Source organism: Mycteria americana, chromosome Z, assembly GCF_035582795.1.
Source record: "Mycteria americana isolate JAX WOST 10 ecotype Jacksonville Zoo and Gardens chromosome Z, USCA_MyAme_1.0, whole genome shotgun sequence".
Taxonomy (NCBI): Eukaryota; Metazoa; Chordata; class Aves; order Ciconiiformes; family Ciconiidae; genus Mycteria; species Mycteria americana.
Window position 1 is genome coordinate 20,856,272 of NC_134396.1, and position 21,200 is coordinate 20,877,471.

At 42.1% G+C, this 21,200-nt stretch overlaps 1 protein-coding gene across 11 annotated transcripts in view; it reads right to left on the bottom strand.

The window, feature by feature from the left end:
* The window catches only part of ARHGEF28 (Rho guanine nucleotide exchange factor 28), a 127,504-nt gene that overhangs the window by 61,243 nt on the left and 45,061 nt on the right, over positions 1-21,200 (bottom strand). For 9 of the 11 annotated variants that reach the window (XR_012778946.1, XM_075526586.1, XM_075526587.1 and 6 more), the window contains 3 exons: positions 20,551-20,623; positions 16,497-16,543; positions 14,899-14,959 (listed from right to left, as the gene is read on the bottom strand). Coding sequence is in view for 10 of the 11 variants with exons in the window: in XM_075526586.1 (XP_075382701.1) it covers positions 14,899-14,959; positions 16,497-16,543; positions 20,551-20,623 (181 nt within the window). In the remaining variant the exon portion in view is untranslated. Of the gene's footprint in view, positions 1-2,540; positions 2,808-14,898; positions 14,960-16,496; positions 16,544-20,550; positions 20,624-21,200 lie in introns of those variants that run through there. The other 2 variants (XM_075526596.1, XM_075526593.1) reach the window with 1 other exon arrangement.

Genomic DNA, 21,200 nt, shown 5'->3' on the forward strand with positions numbered 1-21,200 from the left:
TACCAACACGGGATTCACACCCCTGACCACCCTCCCTGAAGTAGGCACCTTACCTACTATACAAATTAATATACAAACAGAAATAAGTTGGTGTCTCATTTTATACAATAGCACAACAGACAAAGTACTTTCCCAAGACATGGGATGCCCGGTTTCAATTCCCACCTCTGCCCAAGTGGACTCCGCACATAACTCCCACCTCCCAGCAGAGTGGGACAGACTTGTCAGACAGGTATTCTCAGCACCCCTGAAAGTTGTTAAAGCCTCCAAAAAGGCTCTGAGAATCACTGCCTCTGAACAGGTAGGACTATGAGGTGCAAGGGGAGGGGAGAAGGCACTTGCCTTATGGCCATTTCACATTAAATAACAAAATAAATACCATTAGGGGTCTTGCAGCAAGGAACAAAACTTAGACCCTCTCCCCAGTCCAATCACTAAGACACAGACATGTTCACATTCTCTGTTGAGCCTAATTAACCTTTAATTATGCCATGCACAGGCAGCCTCAGCAGGAGGGAGGGAGCCTGCAATGCCTGGCCCCAAAGGTGTGCAGGCTGCACTTGGCTTCTGCTGGCCCCCAGGAGTTCAGGGGGAGGGCAGGGGCTCCACCACCCAGCCTGAGAGGTCCCCCAGCAGGGACAAAAGCTGACCTTGGGGCAGGCAGGGAACTTAAAATCTGAAAACACTGATGCGTATGGGGCAAAGTGGGGTGTAAGACTTTCTGCTTTGGACTCTCCCACCGGAGGTCTGCACAGCTCCCCTGCCTCCCAGAGGGAGCAACCCCAGACCAGGAAACCAACAGCCTGCTGGTTCGGAGGGGAAGGGAGGAGACTGACATTTGCCCAGAGCAGCTGGAGCACCCAGCGCAGGTACACAACAATGACTTCATGACTTTCAGGGTGCAGAGGAAGAATCCCGCACTGCTTCCCACCAGGCACTACAGGTCTCTTGTTCACTGAGACCTGAACTCCTGCATGGGGGAAATGCAGCTGCAAGGTATGTGCCCCACACCTGCATGCCAGGATCAACTGGCCATGTTCAGATACTACCAGAAAAAAACCATAGATCACGAGCATAGATCATGATCCTGCTGTCCCCTTGCTGAGGCACTTCTCCAATCGCATAGACAGCCAGGATTTCAATTCCCCAAGCATAAGCAAACCCATGGACTTTACCACTAAAACATGCATATGCACCCAAGAGTACCTTCTTGCTCCAACAACCCCACATATATGGTCAGCGGTGCACACAAGCCACATGTGTTGGTATACTATTAACAGGAACGGGAAAGAAGATGCAATACTATAACATGCAAACACTAGATCTGTCTACAGTGCTTTACAACAGGTGAAGTATTAAAAAAAAAAAAAAAAAAGCTGTCTAAAGGTAAAATAAATAACAACAAAAGTGCCATGGAGGATGGGTGCGCAGCTACAGCATTTACAGATAAAACAAGTCCTCATGAGAGATGGGAAGAACACACACCATGCATCTTGCAACCCATTTCGTCTTCTTTGCAAATTGCACGTGCATCCGTACACATTGCAGAAACTCCTATGCACTTGGGAAATACTGGATTTCCTCATGAATAAAAGTAAAAAGTTCAGAAAGTGTTGTGCATGTTAAAATGTGCATTCTGTACACATTTTTCACTCTAAAACTAGGTCAAAGTCTCTGTGTAAACATGATTCTCCTGGCTCATTGACTTTAATGACACTGATGGATCTTACTTCTCTTGTTTGTTTTTTTCCCTTTCTGAAACACAAAAAGGCAATTTTATGGAAGGAAGCACCAATTACATTTTTTGCCATTCTTTCTTTTCATTTCTTTGCTTTTAAGTGTAGTAAAAATTTATCTTTCCTCATTAAAGCTTTCAATGATAAGTCTTCCTAACAGAAACTTGCTGGTCAGTGCCTTTCAACCTCCCTAAAACCCCCTTTATATCATACTGACAACATTTATAATGCTTACCTCCCAAAGACTTCTCCACAAAGGAGGACAATGTCTGTGCAAAGACAGTAACTGACCCTGCCACCAAAGAGAGTAATTGACCCTTTTGCTTCCTTTTACAGAAAGCAAAAGATTTCCCTCTTCATTCTGGTAAGATTTTTGTACATAATTTAAAAAAAAAATCCTGTTAGCTCTTGAGGCATATTTGAATTACCAAATTCTCCTTAAATGAAAACAACTGTAACCAGCAGAGCTTTCTGCAGCCGCTGCTGTGCCGTGCAGCTCCCAGGGTGTCAGAGCTGCTCAGTGAGAGCTATACATACAACCAGAAGAAAAAAAAGCCCTAAGAGAGTAAAGAAATGAAAACAATTTTAAAGAACAGTACATAATTTGGAGAAAACACTTTCTTCTTACTTAACAAATTCCAACACCACTATCTACAAAAGCATAACTAACAGTGAGGTGGACTTTTGACAGAAAGAAGATCTACCTCATGCGAGCTCTTTATAGCCATCTGCACACAACCAGACAATGAAAAGGAGGCAGAGCTATTAAGCAAGAGTCATGTAAAAGAAGACAGCTTTTTCTACCTGGTTTGGATGCCCTTCTTCGAATCCTCATTTTAGGTAAGGAAGGCCAAGAGTAATTAAAAGGTGAATCAGAGTCTGAGTCCATTTTTGCAGTAAATTAACAGAGAGCAGATTCCCAAAGTTGCACTTTGTTGTTCTCAATAGCAAGTCAAGTCTAAGAGTGATGTAAAATAAAGGAATGGACAAAGAAGGATCAAATTGCCCACTAAACACAGGGGAGGGAGAAGCTGTAAATGTTTGCTCTCTTCAGGCGTCCAGACATGTAGACAGATCAGGCTGCAAATATTAAGGCAGAAGCAAGGCGGTTAAAGTATGAGAGCTTTGAGTGGAGCTGTTGCATCGTGGTCCAGAGCTATTTGAAAGGTCACTGTGTGCCAGTGAATCATTAACTCACCTTTCCATTTTGATGTAAATGAAAACAATAGGAGCCAAGTAAGGAATGAGAAAATACGTCTCAAAAGTAAATGAACTATTGCAAGCTTTTTCAAAGCTTTGTTTCCATGTTAAAAGTGGGGTTTACAAGGACTCTCAAATGAAGGACAGGCAAAATGCTGGAATTAAAGAAGCCAAAGATTAACAGTAAGCTAAGAGCACTAATCAATCTGCTGGACCCTCTGTTACTGCAGAGCAATACCCCTCCTCTCAGCGTTTACAACTTTGGCAGACCTTGGGATGTTGCAGCTGGAAAAGCAGCGATAACCCACTCAAAATCTGTCACTCCCACCTTTCTAGCTCGAATGAGCTTAAAGCTTAAGTGTTACAAAGAAAGATTACACTGTCATTAAAGGAGCTCTCTTCCCAGTAATGTTTAGTCTGAATAGTATTTTCTCCTTCACACAGTCACCAAGTTAGACAGTGAATCATAAGGATTTTGTAGAGCTGGCACCTTTACAGCTCTGGTCTAACCTCACAGCAATGCACAATACAGCTAGTGACTAATTTACAACAAATCCTCCATTCTTATACAGTCTCCCTGAACAACTCGTAGGCAATTAGTATTCAGTAGGAACTCATTATCCCTTCCCCCAACATCTTTACACTACACAAACTACATTTTTTTTAAACAGGCTCGAATGTGGCTATACAAGAGCTAATACAAAAATAACATGTCCACTGTTTCTTAACCAACTCCACCAAACATTTCTTTTAGTTACTCCACAATGTATGTGGTTTTGTATTCCACATAAAGGAGGAAAGGGAATGTGGATCAGCTTAAATGTCAGTTTTTGGAACATGATGACATTTGAGCTTGTTAACATTCCTTACTTCACTTCAATTATTTTGCAGGCTGCTGAGGTCTGCAGCGCTACTTCTGTATTATGTTTCAAGTGATTCCTCAATCCACATTTCAGTCGGAGATAACAACGTATTTGTTGAAAGAAAATAATGCAATTCAAATGCAAATTTAATTCAAAACCCATTAGGAAATATCTATCAGGTTTTCAGGGATAAAATAATTATTATACAAGCACTTCATAAAGTGCACAAATTACATAAAACACAGTTGAAACACATCATTGTTCTGCCCTTCCCTTAACTGAAGTTCTGCCAGCTTTGTTAGGCCTGAAAAGAATAATTCGCCGCAGACGCTGGAAGCCTTGGACTTTCACTTTAAATATTAGACACTCCCATAGGCTTTGTTTGATTTATATATATAATTAACAGCCCCAGGGAATTACAACAGACAATGGATGACTGAAAATACAGAGAGGATATAAATCCGTGCTTTAAGCATCCACTTCAAAATATCTCCACTCGCTGGAATGTCAGGTTCAAATTGCACTGATAAATCCCCTGGGTATATGGGAATGCAGGCACTGACGTACACCTTCCCACCTGCACACCATCCACGGCACTCGCCTGCCTCCCATCATGGCCTCAGTTTGACAGAAAAGGAAAGGACGGAGCATATTTGTTGGATAACTTGTTCACTTAGGAAATGTCTTCCCAACTGCTCCAACACAAAAGATTTCCCCCTCTACGCAGAATTTTTCCATACCCAAGTGTGCTCTCTCACTCATCGGATGTATTTAACGCCAACTGGAATAAAAGTCTTAATTTCAGACACGTACAAAAGGCAGCGCTCCATGGGCAAACAGCAGTTTACATTTAGAGAGCGCTGTATGTTTTATACTGGCTCTAAAATGTCTCACCTCTTGATTTTAGCAATTATTCCTTGTTCTACTTTATGTGAAATAGTAAACTTTGCTTACTTCTGTGATATGTCCATTTGTGCATCTTTTCTCTAAATTGACCAGTTCTGGCCTTTTTCACTTATACATTCAAGTAAAATACACTTACTCATTCCCATTGGTCTTCCTGGACTTCTGTTTAGTCCAGAGAGGGATAACTAGAATCAAACAAAACACTCGTAATGTGGAAATGCAGCTGATGTATTTAACAGCATTAAAATACTTTACATGCCGAGACATCTACTTTCCTGAATGACCTCTGTATGCTGCATAAATGTTTTCACTGACTGTTCAGTTATTGCCTACTCCCTCCTTTAAACTAGCAGCGTTCATTTAGAACCTTCTAATACAAATGAGTAATTAAGGATTGTTAAAGAATTTTTCAACAGCAGCCCTATTACATAACACTTGGAGAATCCAGCTACTAAACTTCTGCTGTGATAAAAACCTGATCATTTACTCCTGCCATTTATCCTCTGTTTCTTGGCCAAGTTCTTAGGCTTTTCACCCGCTTACTGCAATATCCCCTGAATAGGATCTTGCACAGGAATTTGTCAATGGCAGTCTGAAAGCGCAGATAAATTATCAACCTTAACCCCTGTTTCTGAAGGGATAATAGAATATCCCTCACATTATTTCCTCTGTTCGGGCCTTGTGAAAGATTATTTTTTTCTAGTTTGTAAAACTCCTTTATGCAGCTGTGAAAGACCTCACGCCGCTTGTTGCCACAAAAAAGGGCTTTGCCTTACAGTCTTTGGCTAAAAATATTTTTCTTTGCCATTCTTGCACTTTGTGGGATGATCCAGCCCACTTTTCACCCGCCACTCTTTGTTTCCGAAGTGGTGGCATTTGCATGCAGCTGGCACAGAGATGTGGTAGCTTATGAGATAAAAGGTGCTTTCTAGCTGGAAAATATTAACCTTACTTTCCACTGAAAAAATGTTTTCAATTATGTATACAAAGGTATAGATGTGAAGATAAAAAACAAATGGGGTTTTTGTGTGCATTACCTAAGGCTAATGCTTTTGATAAATAACGTAATGCCTTAAATTCTTTCACCCAATGCTTGCCAAAACACATCTGTATGATATAAATGTTTTTCAGAGATATTACACTCTATTGTCTATTGTCTGACCATTCCCGCAGCTCATGGCAAGACGGAAGGAAGCAGAGGAATGTCACCAGCATCCGCAGTCTCCATGGAACGGCACTGTCGCCTCCCCGGCACGCTCAGAGGACAGCCCCACGGCACCGAGCGCGTGGGTTCCCTCTCCCCAAACACCGCTAAACCATGGGCTCTCTCTCTCAGGCGTACCAGAAGGAGACAACCCCTCTGGGCCCAGTGCCCCCTCCGCAAATGGAGAAGGGATGTACATGGGATGGAAAGCGGGGCTACCGACCCCAGAAACAGGGCTGGGGAGGGTCACTGTTGGACACAGGTGAGATGAGAGCTGCCTGAACAACGGCTCTGCCAAAAATGCCCTGCCTGGTTTGCTCTGGGCAGAGTCTCCCCTGGCATTAGGGATGAAGTTGATTTCCCCCAGCTTGGTTCTGCCCCAGGACCAGCAGAGCCTGCAATCATTTCCCAAAGCTGCGGAGAACACTCTGACAAGGGAAGATGGTGTAGAAAGGGCTAGGTGATCTTCTCCACAAGCCTCTGTGACCCACAGGCACACATGGCTTTCCTACCTTCTTCACTCCATTGTTTTTATTAATTAGAGCACACCTTCTCACAGAGAGGATCAGCCAACATACGTGGCCAAAATATCTGCATTACCCTACATTAGACTTTAACAATTGTGTTGAAAACTCAGCAAATGTGAATTAAAGGCAACTAAAAGCAAAACGCTACCAACCAGATCCCACACACCAAGCACCCTCCAACTCTAATGCTCTTTCCACCTGCCCACAACGATGACGCGATGGCTGTGCAGACCGCTGTCAGCAACAGCCTCACAGGTCTCATAGGATGCCTTGTCACACACATTATTTTTGCCACCTCTCTTCTCTACCAAAGACCTGGGCCTTATGAAAGTTTATACTGGAATAGTCAGAAAAACTTTGCCACATCAGTATTCTCCCCCTCTCCCTTTCCCAAATCATTGATGAACCAATCATTGAAAAAACACCGAACCAAGCCCAGATCCTTAAGATCTTGGCAGAGGACCTCCCCCACTTGTTTTTATGATCTTCCTTATTGCTAAATTTCCGATGGGTGATTCATGCATTCGGTTTAGGGAACTGGCCTGTTTATTTCCTTATTTTGTGAACAGAGATCTGTTGAGTCCTCCCACACGTAACACGGCAGCTTGGGATTTAAGCTGTTCAGCAGTGGATCCCAAAAGGTCCAGGCAGGCAGTCCCTGCCCATCATCGCTGCCCAACATATGACAGTGTTTGGTGGACCCCACCTCTCTCACTATTGCCCCGCGGCAGGCTTCCCATCCCGTGTCTCCCGCAGGGGGACAGGGCTGGGAAGGGCAGGGAGCAGGGCAGGGGAAGGAGGAACAGGGAGCGTCTTGCACTGCACACTTTCCATCGCAAACACTTTCTGCTTTCCACCATTTCAGCGCTGATGACGTCACACGTTTCAACAGGGCGAAAGATCATTAGCGTTCAGCAACGCGGAGCCTCTTCCTCCCACTACCAGTTTAAAGCGGCAGATCTTGCTCTCCCAGAAAAGCGTAGTCCTGGGTGAATCCAGGTAACAAACCTAGGCACGTTCTGACATGAGATTAAATGGCCCTGACCGCCCCTGGCCCCCAAAGCTCCCGCTCACACCTCCCCTCGTGCAGGTGTTCTCCACTCTTCCATTCAAACAGCTGATGACGAAACCCACCCACACTAGAGACCCCTTTTCTGTAACGAGTGTCTCCTATAGATGCTGTGTAGACAAATACCAGAAATATTAATGAAAAATACAAAATAACAATACAGTACTATAAATTTGGGTCAATTTTTCATTGACTTATTTGTGCAGTTGCTTGAACACTAGCCTGGAAATGAACACAGAACAGCTGCTGCCTTCACAGACACCCTGCTGAGAGTGGCAGGCCACCCTCCCCGTCTCCGAAAATGCTGTTCTACACAGACCCCCAAGTTTACTGAAACACTCCGCAGTCATGGCAGGCTGCAGGAGAAGCAGAATCAATCTGTGTGCACTGCTTTCTGGATTGCTTTAAGCTAGACTGCCAGTCCAAGTGTTTTTATGCTCCGCTGCATTTACTTCCACATGGATATATCCTTTTACTAATCCCAGACAGGGCACATGGAATCACAGTGCTGCTGCAAACCAGCCAGACTGACAGGAGACCATGCCATCTAAATTTATACTTAACTCCTTACTATTCCCCTGCAGCTATATTTCTAATTACAATGTGAATTATGCAATTAATTTTTAAGTCTGTTCTTTTAATGTTTTCTTTAAACTAGGGTGACAACTACAGTTAGAACAGCTATAATGAGAATAACACTTTCATGCTAAAAATATCATGTTCATGTTATTCAATGAATGATGCATTATCCTACAAAGAGCTATTAGCAACACTTACCTCTTGAAAAGCAACTGTTTGTAAGTGGTACTTAAATCTTGCTTTTTTGATAAACTAAAGGAGCAATGTACCTTTAAAAATTTAAGAAAAACAGCTTTGCATAAACTATAGTAGTACTGCAAGATCCTTGGAGAACACCCACAGGATTGGGATGAAGAAGGGCTCAGAGTTTTTACAAAACTGAGGCAAAAACATTACCTCTGCCCATTCGTGACTCAATGTAGCTCCAAAGAGCCAGCAGGCACGCACACTGCATTATCTCAGGCTTTGTCCCAAACTCTTCGTGTTGTCCAGTTCACTGTCCCGCTGTCAGGATTTCACAGTGTTCCTCCAGCTCAGACCTTTCTAATGTCTGGTTCATGACTGATTGCAGATTTTTTTTTTTTTTTCCTTTTTTTTACTGGACCATTCACCTGATGTGGTTTAGGATAACAAGCTCATTAATACTACTTTCACATGACAGCGGTCGGTATGCCCTGACTCTTGAAACAACCACTAAGCACTTCCAACAAAGTACATAAAGAGATAATTTGCCTAAATGCTCTCCTTGTCCAGTATCTATTCACATCAAAAGACTAGCTGGGATATGCAGTACAAATGTGGACGGAAAGCTCGTCGCTTTTTGTCCCATACCCTGATGAAAGGCTCCCTTGAGTTTATTTGCAAAAGCTTGAGAACTAAGGGCTAGACTCAATAAAAATCTCTTCCTGGTTTTGGCTCCATGGAGGCCTGTGTGAGCCCCAGCAACACGGAGAGTGCACATGGCCTCACATGAAAGCAAACTCAAGTTTGACTTGGACCTCGCTCCTACTGAAGTTTCGCCAATGACTTGGTTGTTGAGTCTACACTTACGCTGGCAGCCTGCGCCGCCAAAAAGCTCACCAAAGACCCATCTCATTAAAAACCCGATTTTCCATGTTTCAGGGAAGACTTCAAGTGAAGGGCTGCCTCTCAAGGAGGAAGAAAGCTGAGAAATGTGTTCATGTGTGCACTTTCAAGACTACGACTGTTTTCTTCACAATGTATTTCTGGATTGTATTTCACATTTAAAGAATAACTTGACATTAGATATATCCCAGATTGTTTATTTATGTTAGCGTGAAATGAGACTGGGCAGAAGACAGGCAAAAGAGCTTATTTAAACATCAGGGAAAAAAAGAGCCTCTTTTTGAAGCATTATTTTGTTGAGCAAATTTGTTTTGGATTTTAGGCAGAGGAGGAGGACAAGTTCTGGGAAGCCGGACAGCACATGTTTGTAACTTGTTCATTTTTCTTTCTGTTTTCCTTTTGAGGTTAACTTGAATTATAATGTCTCAGAAAATCAAGAGTGGAGGAGACTCCAAGAAACAAGAACAAGCTTGTTTTAGTGCCTAGTGCTGCTGCTTCCAGATTTCTCCACGGCTTTTTAATTAAGCTCAGTTCAGGCTCACATCCCAGGAAGATTTTACTTCCCACATCTTCTGTAGCTCTCAACTACTCTGCAGTCTTCAATATTTACTTGTTTATAGACACTCCAAACAAATGAGAATATGTTTTATCTACTGAAATAAACTACTGCCATGTTTAAATGTTGTTTAAAGGTTGTTTCTGGCAGGACTCTGATGGATCAACCCCAAGTTAAGCCTCTCTTCTGCAAGGTGCAAGGAACCATGCAAAGGTTTTGCGTAAGTAGAAGCAGCAACACAAAGATCTCTGAAAGCTGCAGCAAAAAAGGGCAGAGTGCAATTGCCACAGTCATTACCTGCAGCAATAATTCTGCAGTCTTCTTCAGCTATTATTTTTCTCTGCAATTTTCAGACCACCTACCTTTCGACTAAAAATGATTTTTTTAAAAAACCTCCTTTACCACAAACTGACCTTCCAGAACTTCTTCGGCACAACCAGTCTGAGTATTTGCACATCTCCAAACATCCAAGTATTGCAGTGCCTCTTTCTCACCTCACTCTCTATGGCCTTCCTTGTTTCAGGTGAAAAACTGAGACACAGGGAAAAGATAAGTGACGTGCTCAAGGTCGTACTATAAATCCGTTAAGGAGAGAAACTGAACCAAAGGTCTGCAGCTCCTGGACTAGAGAGGATACGGCTGGATCACCCAACCTCTCTCAAAGCATGCATAAGGGAAAGATAGGATTTAAAGGTGTCAGGAAAAGAGAAAAATTACCACAAACAGAAAAGATCTGCATAGCCTTAATCAGAGGACTCCTGTAACTGTCTCGAATAGGCAGCACTTAACATGTAACTTTTACTTTTATCTATCGATAACCATAAAATTATTTCCTGTAGTTCCAATGTCAAAACAGGCACACTTGACTCAAAACACTTTCAAATGCAAACATTCTTCCCACCAAAACCCCAAAGCAAACGAACACTAAAAAAGGAGCAAAAGATGTGAGCACAATAAGTAGAAAAATTAATCATTTTACAGACCTAACAAAAACTGTGCAAATGTGGGACTCCAGACAGCAGGACCATGCTTTTTTCTATCTTAAAAAAAAAAAAAAAACAAAACCCCACCTTTTTAAGTCTTACCAACTATGGTAAGGAAATCTAATTAAAAGAGAACAAAACAGCAACATTGAAACCAGATTTTTCTGCAGATTACAGTGCAGCCCTACTGGTTTACACAGAGAAGAAGATCATTATGTTCTGTTCCTTAAACTGATCTGTGGTTAAACTGGGATTTCTGTGGAACCATATGAAAATCAAAGGGCAGACTCTACTAAAAATGTTTTGTAGCTCCCTGGTCACATACAGCGAACTGCCAAAAATTTGGCACCAGTATTTTTATCTCTGGAAGTGCAAAACATGGCTTGCAGAACTTTTTCACTGCCGGCAGAGCAAACAGAACCACTAGGTCACTAGCACTGTAACTAGGAGAGCAAGGAAAATATTTTGAAAAATTAACATCATCCTGCCTTCCTGAATATTAGGGGGGGGGGAAGTTGTATTTCCTTGGAAGAAAATCTGGGGGTTAGATTTTTCTTATTGGAAAAAAGAAACTTTTGCAGCTTTATAAATGGCCCTGAGAAGATCCCCTTTCCAAACCAGCTATGCAAAACAGGAAGGAATTACAAATGTTTAAAAACACATGCCCAGCTAACACTGTCACATGCCCAACAGTAACAGCATTCAGCTGTCACCTCCTAGACTCTCTCCCAAAATGTACAGGGTTGCTGACTCTGTGGATGACAATGCCTGGCAATAATACATATGCTTAATATTGAAAGAAAAAAAAAATCCTTTTTTTGTTGCTTTCAATTTTGTTTGTTTCATTCACTCTCCCCAACTGTATATTGGTTTTGTCTCTCAATCATTCCAGTATGTTTCTTTCAATGAAAAAAAAAAAAAAGGTTGGTTTTTTTTTCCCCTCTTGTAAACACAAAACATATTTCTAACAATTTCCAGGAGAGACATAGGGAGGGGGAAGAAGATTGGCAGGTGTGACTAGCACTGAACTCAGGAGTCTCCATACAACCCCCTGTTCAGCCTGGTCTAGCATCCTGTTGTGCCCCACAGTTTAATCCTATTCCTTCCATTCTTGAATATGGCAAACCCAAAAACCATCGTCTGTAGTTCACATGGCTTCTTATTGGCCCATCCCCACCCTGACACAGGGGTGGGACTGCAGGGGCTCTCCAGCGATCCTGGAGGACCAGAGGCCTCTTGTACAAAAAATTGAACTATAATTCTCAAAATTGAACTACAAGACTCAAATGGTGCCTCAAGCAGCCAGGTCCCAACCCACAGATGAAGAAGACAGGGAGCAAGGGGAGTTGGTACCCGTTTAGCATCCTACCGACGGTTGCGAGCACCCCGCAAAGATACTCCCAAAACTTTGTTGGGTGTGGGGAAAGAGCCAGAACGGTCAAGATGCTTGAAAGGGCAGGCTGGGGAAGAAAACAGAGAGCAGGAACAGCAGAGTCCTTCCAAGAGAGCCACCGCTTCTTTAAAGGTCCCTTCCAACCCAAACCATTCTATGATGAGACTGATTTTTGGTAAACATTTCTAAAAGCAAGAACCATGTGGAAAAAAAATTGAGAAGCAGAAGTGGGGGAACTTGTACCCATTCAAAGAGCACTCGCATTCTTGCTCTTAGAAGTCCTCTTTGATTTACGCATCCAACTTCCTAGTGAGATTCCAGAGTTTGCTCATTTCTATTCATCCTTCTTCACTCAAACCCCCTTAGCTGTTTTCCCTCTTCCTCTCCCCTACTGACAACCATTTCCATTTCTCTCCTTATCCCCCACCGTGTGCTTTTCCTGCCAAAAACATTGCCATTTAACAACATTGCCAAGCAAACAATTTTTTAAAAGTAGTTTAAAACAATCCAGGGCAATAAAACTACGATATTTAGCAATATGGTTATATGAGTCAGGTTAGAACATATACCGATTTTTACATTCAAATAAATCAATAAAACCAGCTTAAGTCAACTTATAAATTTCTGGTTGTCACCAAAGTCTATTTCCATCCTTCTTCATCCCTCCCCACTTCCACCTTTTACTGCACACCCAATAGCCCACTCACTCCCCAGCCTGCACGTCAGCCCCATCAGATCTCACACACAGTGCTGACTGGAAGCCCTCCAAGCCCTGCTGAGGTCAATGGCAAAATCCCATCGGATGTCTCTGTTATGAGCATTTCAGCCAACTTGAGTGCACAACTGGGAGATGCGCAAGGAGAGCCCACGGTGCAGCTGGCAGCAAGTCCGTGCTCCAGTCCTTACACAGGGCAACCAAATTCTCAGTTACGGTGACTTACTTCTAAAACAAGCAGAACCGATTTTGCTGCAGCTTCTCCACAAACAAGTCAACTTCTTAAATGTACTCCAAGGTAATTAGAATTTAGGGAAGAGACAGAAGGTTGGTTCTTTTTCAGATAAGAGGTACAACAGGAAACTTTTCTTAGTTTAATATAAGCTAAGCCTGTGCTCAGAAGAAAAGGTATTTATATACACATGTATATGTACAGATATATGTATATCTACACATTTATATCCACATTTATAATTTTACTTTATATGTACATAAGATGCCTAAGAAAATATATTTAAGTCAAATTTTAAGCACCTGAATCTTGTTCCAAGTTGTATGCAAATTCACCTTTTTTTTTTTTTTACCCAAAAGCTCTTCTAAGAATCTGCACTCTACCACTCCTAACAGTATGAACCACAGCCAAAGTCGCTTGCTTGTTCCCTGCAGAGGACTCAGGATCTGCTGCAGCTGCCCATCCAAGCATCAGAGAGGAGACTGAGCTGGTCTGAAGCCACAGGGCCTGGCTCCTGTTCCAGCTGTCACAAGCAACACTGTGCAAATGATGCCTTAGAAGGAAAAGGCATTTCAGGGGTAAGAAAAAGAAAGATCAGCTATAATTTCAGGGTGGAGAACTTCCACTCTGTCAGCTTTTAAGCTACCTTATGTTCCCTCCAGATGGTATAACTGGAGTGGAGACTGGAGCAGATGTGGCTTCAGATTAGCAAACCATAATCACTGCCCAAAGGCTCCACACCCTCCTACGCTGATACAGTCCAATACTTTGGTCTTGCTCAACAAAACAGATTTGATCATATGGGTACTAACATCTCATGTACGTGCACTGCATTTTTGTGTAAGGCAAGGACTGCTATGCTGTCCTATGCTCAAAAGCACTAAAGTCAGGATAACTGTGAATACTAATATTTTTGATACTATTCCCAATTCCCTTATGCAGCTCCCATATTCTTTGGATGGGACAGTGAGACAAGCATGATTAAATGGTTGAAGTACAGGCATTTGGCATAACAATTACTAGAAAAATAGATAACTAGATGATTATTTTAATGAGAGGTTATTAAAATAATGTCAGCTTATCTTACAGCGGGGTGTCTGGGTTTACGTCAGCTCATTTCCTTCCAACATACACCTCCCCCATTCATGCACGTATATCCCCTCCCTTTCCACACACACGGAGCAACTCTTCATTTTGCAGCCAAAGTTTGCATGTGGGCTGTCTGAATGCCACCATCTGGGCTGCTCTTTCTGAGCTCAGCACTGGACCACAGGCAAGCGATGCCAGCCTGGCACTCTCTGCCTGGCACAGCAGCTCCCACTGGCAGAGCTTAGTTACTCATTGCTTTTTTCCACTTCGTTGTGCTTTGCATTGAGCCCATGTTTGCACATTGTTCTTGGAGCTTTCCCCAAACTTGAAAATACTCACCTTTCCGTTTGAGTATCACTCTCTAAATGCACTGTCTAGTGCAACTGGCTATATTCTCCTACCAGCCCCACAACTCACTCACCGCTGCAGCATCTGAACATTTCTACATGCTTCATTTTATCTTCAGTCACATATGTTGGCTCTATCACAAATTATTTTCAAGACTGTTGTTCCTACAACAGTTAATATACTACTGAAAAATTCTAGAGTATCATACTGTTGGATACACCACCTATCTCTACTAGAGACACTTTGAAAGAGGTTCCCTGTCTGATGTAGATATAACTAATTGATCTTTTGCCAAGCTAGGCTACAATGTCAATGACCTTCACCTCTTTTAAAGAAACTGCCTTGTGTGTATGTGGCATCACAGTATATATCAATAGCTTTTGGGAAGACAGAATTATTAATTATTTCTTACCTATGCCCAACAGGACATCATCTTCATTTTCTTTAGAAGGAACCACAGAGTCTCGGAGAGGCTAGAAACAGAAAACTTGAGCTATATCTTTGAAGACAAATAGTTGCATTTGTGCTTAGTTGCAAGCTGTGCTATAGGCTTTCAGAATTCAGTTCAAACACTATCAAGCAGCAGTCACTTCATTTTAGCCATTTTAATACATGCAACAGATATGGCATGCCACTCCCAGACTCTAAGATACGCACATGAACCCTGTGGACTCAAACTCTGAACATAATCGAAGAAGAGACCAAGCGATATCTCACTTTCCATGCAAACGCCAGTTTTCAGCCTGCTGTTCTCTTACAAAGTTTAACTGTGCCCTGACTAGCCAATATACAGTGTTTTGGAGAAAAGAGCAATATATTTCTAAGATGCCTCCTTCTCTGATGCCTGAGCTGTTCACGCCTGTAGAAATATCATAGGTCAGTTCATTCTTTATAGAGTCAACTACAGCCTTTCTGCTAGATCAAAACAAGAGACAGTCAATATGGTACCAGAACCTTTTCCCCCAGCAAGACTCATGAGCTGCAACACTCTGCCCCAACAAACGTTTTCAACATAGACTCCAAAATGCATGCATACTGCAGAAATATAATTCTGAGATGACATAGATTACAATAGCAACATGTGAATCCCAAACAAGCGGTCAATCTTCTGCACAGCTGGCAATTAAGAAAAAAAAAAAACCTAAAGAGGTCATCACTTTTATAATAATGACCTAAGAAAAGTGGCAGTGCAACAACATTCCATTAAATTCAAATGTTATTAAAAGTCAATAGTCATTGGCTATTGAGAAGATATCACCTTTACCAGATTTGCCAGATTTTACCAGATTTTTTTTCTCTCAACCTAAATTATTATTTTAGCTGCATACCCAGTTGAGCTAATAATCAAGCTCTTGCTTTAAAAGGTGATTAAAAAAACACTGAGACAAAGATCTTCTGGTTTTGTAAACAGATACTTATAAATAAAAAGCAGAATATAAGACTAGAGATCAAATACAACTGACTAACCATAACGGGACTTCTCACAAATATTGGTTCCCCCCAAAAGCTGTTAGATACCTCCATGTAGAAGACAATGGGAACTGCCATATTTTTTACATCAAGCATTTTTCCAGTTAAGTCCAGTTAAGGACTCAGTTACCCACAAGGTCTCTCTCAGAGACCAACTCCTCAGATGTAATGAATCATGCCATCCCAAGGATGAAGCCTGTGCGAGACTGGTTGTGCTTCCCCCAGACTGGCAACGGAGCTGCAAGCTCCCTGAAGGCACAAAGGTTCACCATAAACACAAGAGCTTTCTTGTCCAAAAGCAGAGCTTGCTTCTCCAACCCAGCTTTCCGGCCCGCAACCACGTAACAGGTTCCTTCAAATAACAATCATCTACACACGTAACTATTCCCGCAGGATAGGAACAGGCAGGAAATGTTGTCTGGCAGGCATTAGTCACCTTACTTATTTGTTAGCTCTGGGAGGTGCTCAGATAGCCAAGCAGAGGTTGCTGCTTCTCAACCTAAATGAAGCTTAGCTGTTTGTATAAGGAGAAATCTGTACCTTCGTATCATCCTGGGACAATTCCTCAGATGCCAAGTTCACAGGACCTGTAAAAATAAAGATTCCTGCCTTTAATAACAAGCAAATTCAGTTTGCTTCTGCTTTGGCTTCTGCTGCTGGTCTCTCTCCGTTTTCAAATAGGAGGGGGGACACAAGGAGCAGGCAAACAGGCAGGCAAGCCAGAACAATGGACATGGGCAGCCCATGCATCTCCCCACAGCAGCGTTCCCGTGGGCAGCACGCGTGCTGGATGCACAACAAGTGCTATGTTACTGTCACAGCTATGTTCAGGCTAGGCAAGCACAGCGATTTGTCAGATGGCTGCTGATTAACCCCCACACGCTCAGAAAATCAACAGTTGTAGCGCCATGCCTCACACCAATTCTGCAGAGCAGCTGGGCTCTGCTTGTCTTCTGCAGGGGTTTTACGCGTTTTCTGAAATTAGACCTAGCATTTTTACCCCAAAAAGTAAAAAATAACTTCATTTCTGTCACTCTTTTTTTTTTTTTTTTAATGGCTTCTTCCCAGGGCTGTGGGAAAGGACACAGCACATGCAAAACAAGGTCCACACTTCGCAAGTTTTGCCCAAACTCAGCCTCAAGGACTACTGGGAAACAGCAAAGAGGAGTAATCTGGCTACAGGAATGCAAACGAACACCAGCATCACCCAGGCTTCCAGGAACATTATTATTTAGTAAATATATTTTAAATAATAATAATTATATAGCCAGAGTTACGCTGGTAGATATGTTTCATTTTATATTGAATCTGTCAACTCAAGGTTCACGTCTGTTCTCAGATACACAAATCCCTCTCCATTCTCCAGCTCCAGCAAACAGTTAAACTAAGTACGACTCAGCAGCCAGTACAGGGTGGTTTGGGGGACTGCCTTAAGGAAAGTGGGTTTTTGGGACCTCTATCCTTTCCAGGCATTGCACAGTCTATATGCAAGTTTTAAAAAAAAGAGCTGTATCAATATATCTCTGGAAAAACAATTCAGAGACAGCTGCCTATTATCTAAATCACACGATCTTCAGCAGCAACGACCCTACCTCTACCTAACCTGCAAGTCTCTCTGAGATGAAGTTCTGGGACGCATTTATGAGCCCACTGCAATCAGTGCGCCTGTTGTCCCTGACCTCAGCAGTGCCCCCGGACACTGGCAGGAGTTAGGACTGGGTCCATGCTGGTCAGTATCCTGATCATTAATTTTTAATTAATCCACCTTCTTTAATTAACCTTCTACAGCAGTCACATATATACCTCCCCTTGCATTCTAACAGGGTGCAATCACAGAGCACAAAATCACTAGTGCCGTCAAACAAAGCATCCCAGACATCACCTTTCAGCTAGAAGGAACAGACTATTTCTTCTGTAACTGTAACTGCAGAAACTTACTGTAAAAGCTTCAGTGAGAAGATATTTTTTACAGTATTGCCATGCAATTGGCATTATTATTATTCAGTTTCACAACTCTCAGAAATAAAAAGCTGTTTGCTCTATACCTAATATTCTGTAGAAGCAAATGGCTTATTCTACAGATAACAGTATTCAGTCAACTCATGGGCATGGAATTTCAAGGTCAGAAAACAGAAAAAAATCAAACTACTGAATTAGCCAAAATACCGTCTATTTCACCTTTTGTTCTGCATCCTCACTGGATAATGTATCACTCCATGTATTTGAATTTAATTAAGTTGCTATGGGAGATTCACTGCTAAGCTAGTAGCATCACCTTACACTGACCCACTGCTTTCATATGATTGCATTTCACAAGAAGCAACGTACTGCTATAGCAACCTCTACTCGATAATAGCTCAGGGCTTCTGATAGCATTGTTTTTTAAAGGCCTGTTGATTTTGACTTTAGGCCCACCCAGAAGTGAGTAGTTACTACTTCTTGGAATGGCAGCAGTTTTAAAATCTGAGGGGGATCCTTTCATGACATGAATATGCCAAATTAATGTCCTGAGTTTAGCAGCCACTTTATGAAGGAGCTCACTGAATGCAACTGAGAATGTAGTAAAAAGTACTCTGTCAATCATTTCATATCATTTCTGCTTCTCGCAGCAACAATTCTAACTCAATCTTGAAAAAACTTTTGGTCTCCTGAACACTGGCAAATGGAGACTGTAAGACAGGCCACTAGTCACCAGTAATGATCATTCATGATTTTTCAGTATCTGGATTTGGTGGTGGTTAGCGAAAAAGGCCAAAAAAAAAAAGTCTCGTTTATAGAAATATGGTAACCAATGACGATACCAAAACCCAAGAAGATTTTAAAACTTTGCTGCCTGTCAATACAAACAATAGTTACAGGCTCATCATGTCTACAAGTAGATAACTGCAAGCGTGATTACTACAATTTGTATAGGTCCTGGATACTACCAAAACGTGGCATACTTTTCTTGCTGTTGTACTGAAATGAGGTTTTTTTTTCAAAAAAAAAGAAAACAGGCACAAACCAACTCTGATGCATAAAGGCACAAAAGTGTATAGCTTTCATTGAAAACACAAACAGGTAGGTGTGCCTATGCCAATATCTATGCCAAATATCTTTGGTGTAAAGAGAGGATGAGAAGCTTTACAACCAGCATCCAAAATGAGACTAGACATCCTGAACTTGTGATTCTCTCTCTGGGCAATCAATATCCACTGATGTTCGTTATCTGCTTGTCCCAAGTCAGCCTGAATTAAAACTGCTTTTAGTGAGAAATATCAAAGTAATCATCACCTAGAAGTTGTATTGCCCAAGCTACTGCCACATACAGTGCTACCAATCCAGGCCATTCACTTTCTGTCCCCGAGGAGCAGCATAAAGATCACGCTGGTCAGAGTATGGCACTCCGATGAATACCCAGAGTCAACACATTTGCACACTGCGTCACCAAAGTCACTCACAAACCTTGTATGGTAAAATGCTGCTTACACTTACAATAACAGACGCATAGTTTGCGACTGCTAACAACTGCTTATCATTTCTCTGCAAATTTACCTTCTAATGGCAGAACACTTGTTGCCTGAACGCTGCTGGAGAAGTTGGGTATAAAACTCCTTTTCCAGCACGAACAACGGCAGCCTACATGTTTAAACACGAGCTACATGACAACAGCGTCCCCATTTTATCCATTCACTTAAAGTTACTAGCTGATGCCACCTGGAACTGCAGTCCTGTCCCTTTCCCTCAGTCTGGTCCTGATCCTGTCAGCAGTTTATGCAGGTGCTTGCATTTCTGCTGCCTTCAGTAGGGCTGTCTCCAGCACAGCCACTGAGCAAGACCAAGCCTCTCGCAGAGCTCACAGTTTTCAGCTTGTTGCTTCATCCAAACATACAGCACCAGCCACATAAGCAACTGGCCAACTGATGAAAACTTTTAATTAATTCCTAACAATCATACATAAAGGCCCAAAGTGTCATGCTTCTGACGCTGAAGAATGACCTTTTTTTGTGATTTTCTTTTCAGCTCTAAGAGATGCTTGCTCCAAGGTACACAGGGATGTATTTTGGTAATGAAAGAGCGCTCTCATCAGCAAGCACAGTCCTGCAATCCTTACAGAGGTAAACCGCTCACCAAAATATTGAATGTCTAATTGAAACACATGGGAATTTTGCCACATTAAGAAGTCTGGGCTGGATCCCAAAACTATTCATACAAAACATTACTCTGCTCCTATCTTTATTAACCTCAGTTATTTGGCTTTACTGGAATTTGCAGGCTGGAGCATTCATTCAGTTAAACACTGCCCTCTCCTGGAACCTTCTGACATTTTTCCAGCTCTTACAATAAAATTAGTTACGGCTTTTCCAGTCACTGTAAAAGCCATAATATTTTGTGAACAATTTCAGTCTGACGTTGGAAAACCGATGCTCTGTAGGGAGCATCACGATTTACACAACTCTCGTAGTATATGACTTGCGTATTCCACTGTTGTCTACTTACAGGTCTCTCATATCATATGAAACGTGATCTTCCTGAATAAATAAGTAGTGTATGAATCTGTGCCAACTTTCCAGAGCTTTTAAAGACTGCAACATTATGGAATAAAAAACTGTACCTTCTACAGAGCTTGTTGTACTGCAGGGCATTTTTGGACCTTCCACTGTCTCAACTTGGTTTGAATTAATACTCTATAAAAAAAAAATCAAAATGACAGTAACTGTATTTGATGCCCATGACATTTACCTGAAAACTCAAAAACAATATCAAAGACTAGCACAAATATGTTATAAGCAATACTAAAATGATTGATAGAGATTCCACAGAGTATTTTATCAGTCACCCTCCAGAGGAAACCGATACCAATTCCTCAAGAGGAAACCGATCAAATATTTTCAACTACAGAGAGAGATTACCTCCTGCTTACAATACACAAGGGATCTAAAGGATCAGATTTAACATTTGTACTTCATTGTTTATAACCTCCTTCTCCATGAGAACAGCAGCACAGCAGCGTTGCACAACGGCTCTGTTCAAAAGTCTAGTTAACCTTGAAAGCATCCCTATAAATTGAGCAATTTTGACAGATAAGCAATACAAAGAGGCTAATCTTTGTATTGAGGACAAAACACTGACTACATGGTAAACCCCTGGAAGGGAAGGCAGGAGCTGCTCCCTCCCTGCGTCCGTGGCCCCTGGCCAGGCTGACTCCTCACTCAGGTACACACACTGACTGTATCACTCCTGCTCAAAAGGAAGAGGGGGCTA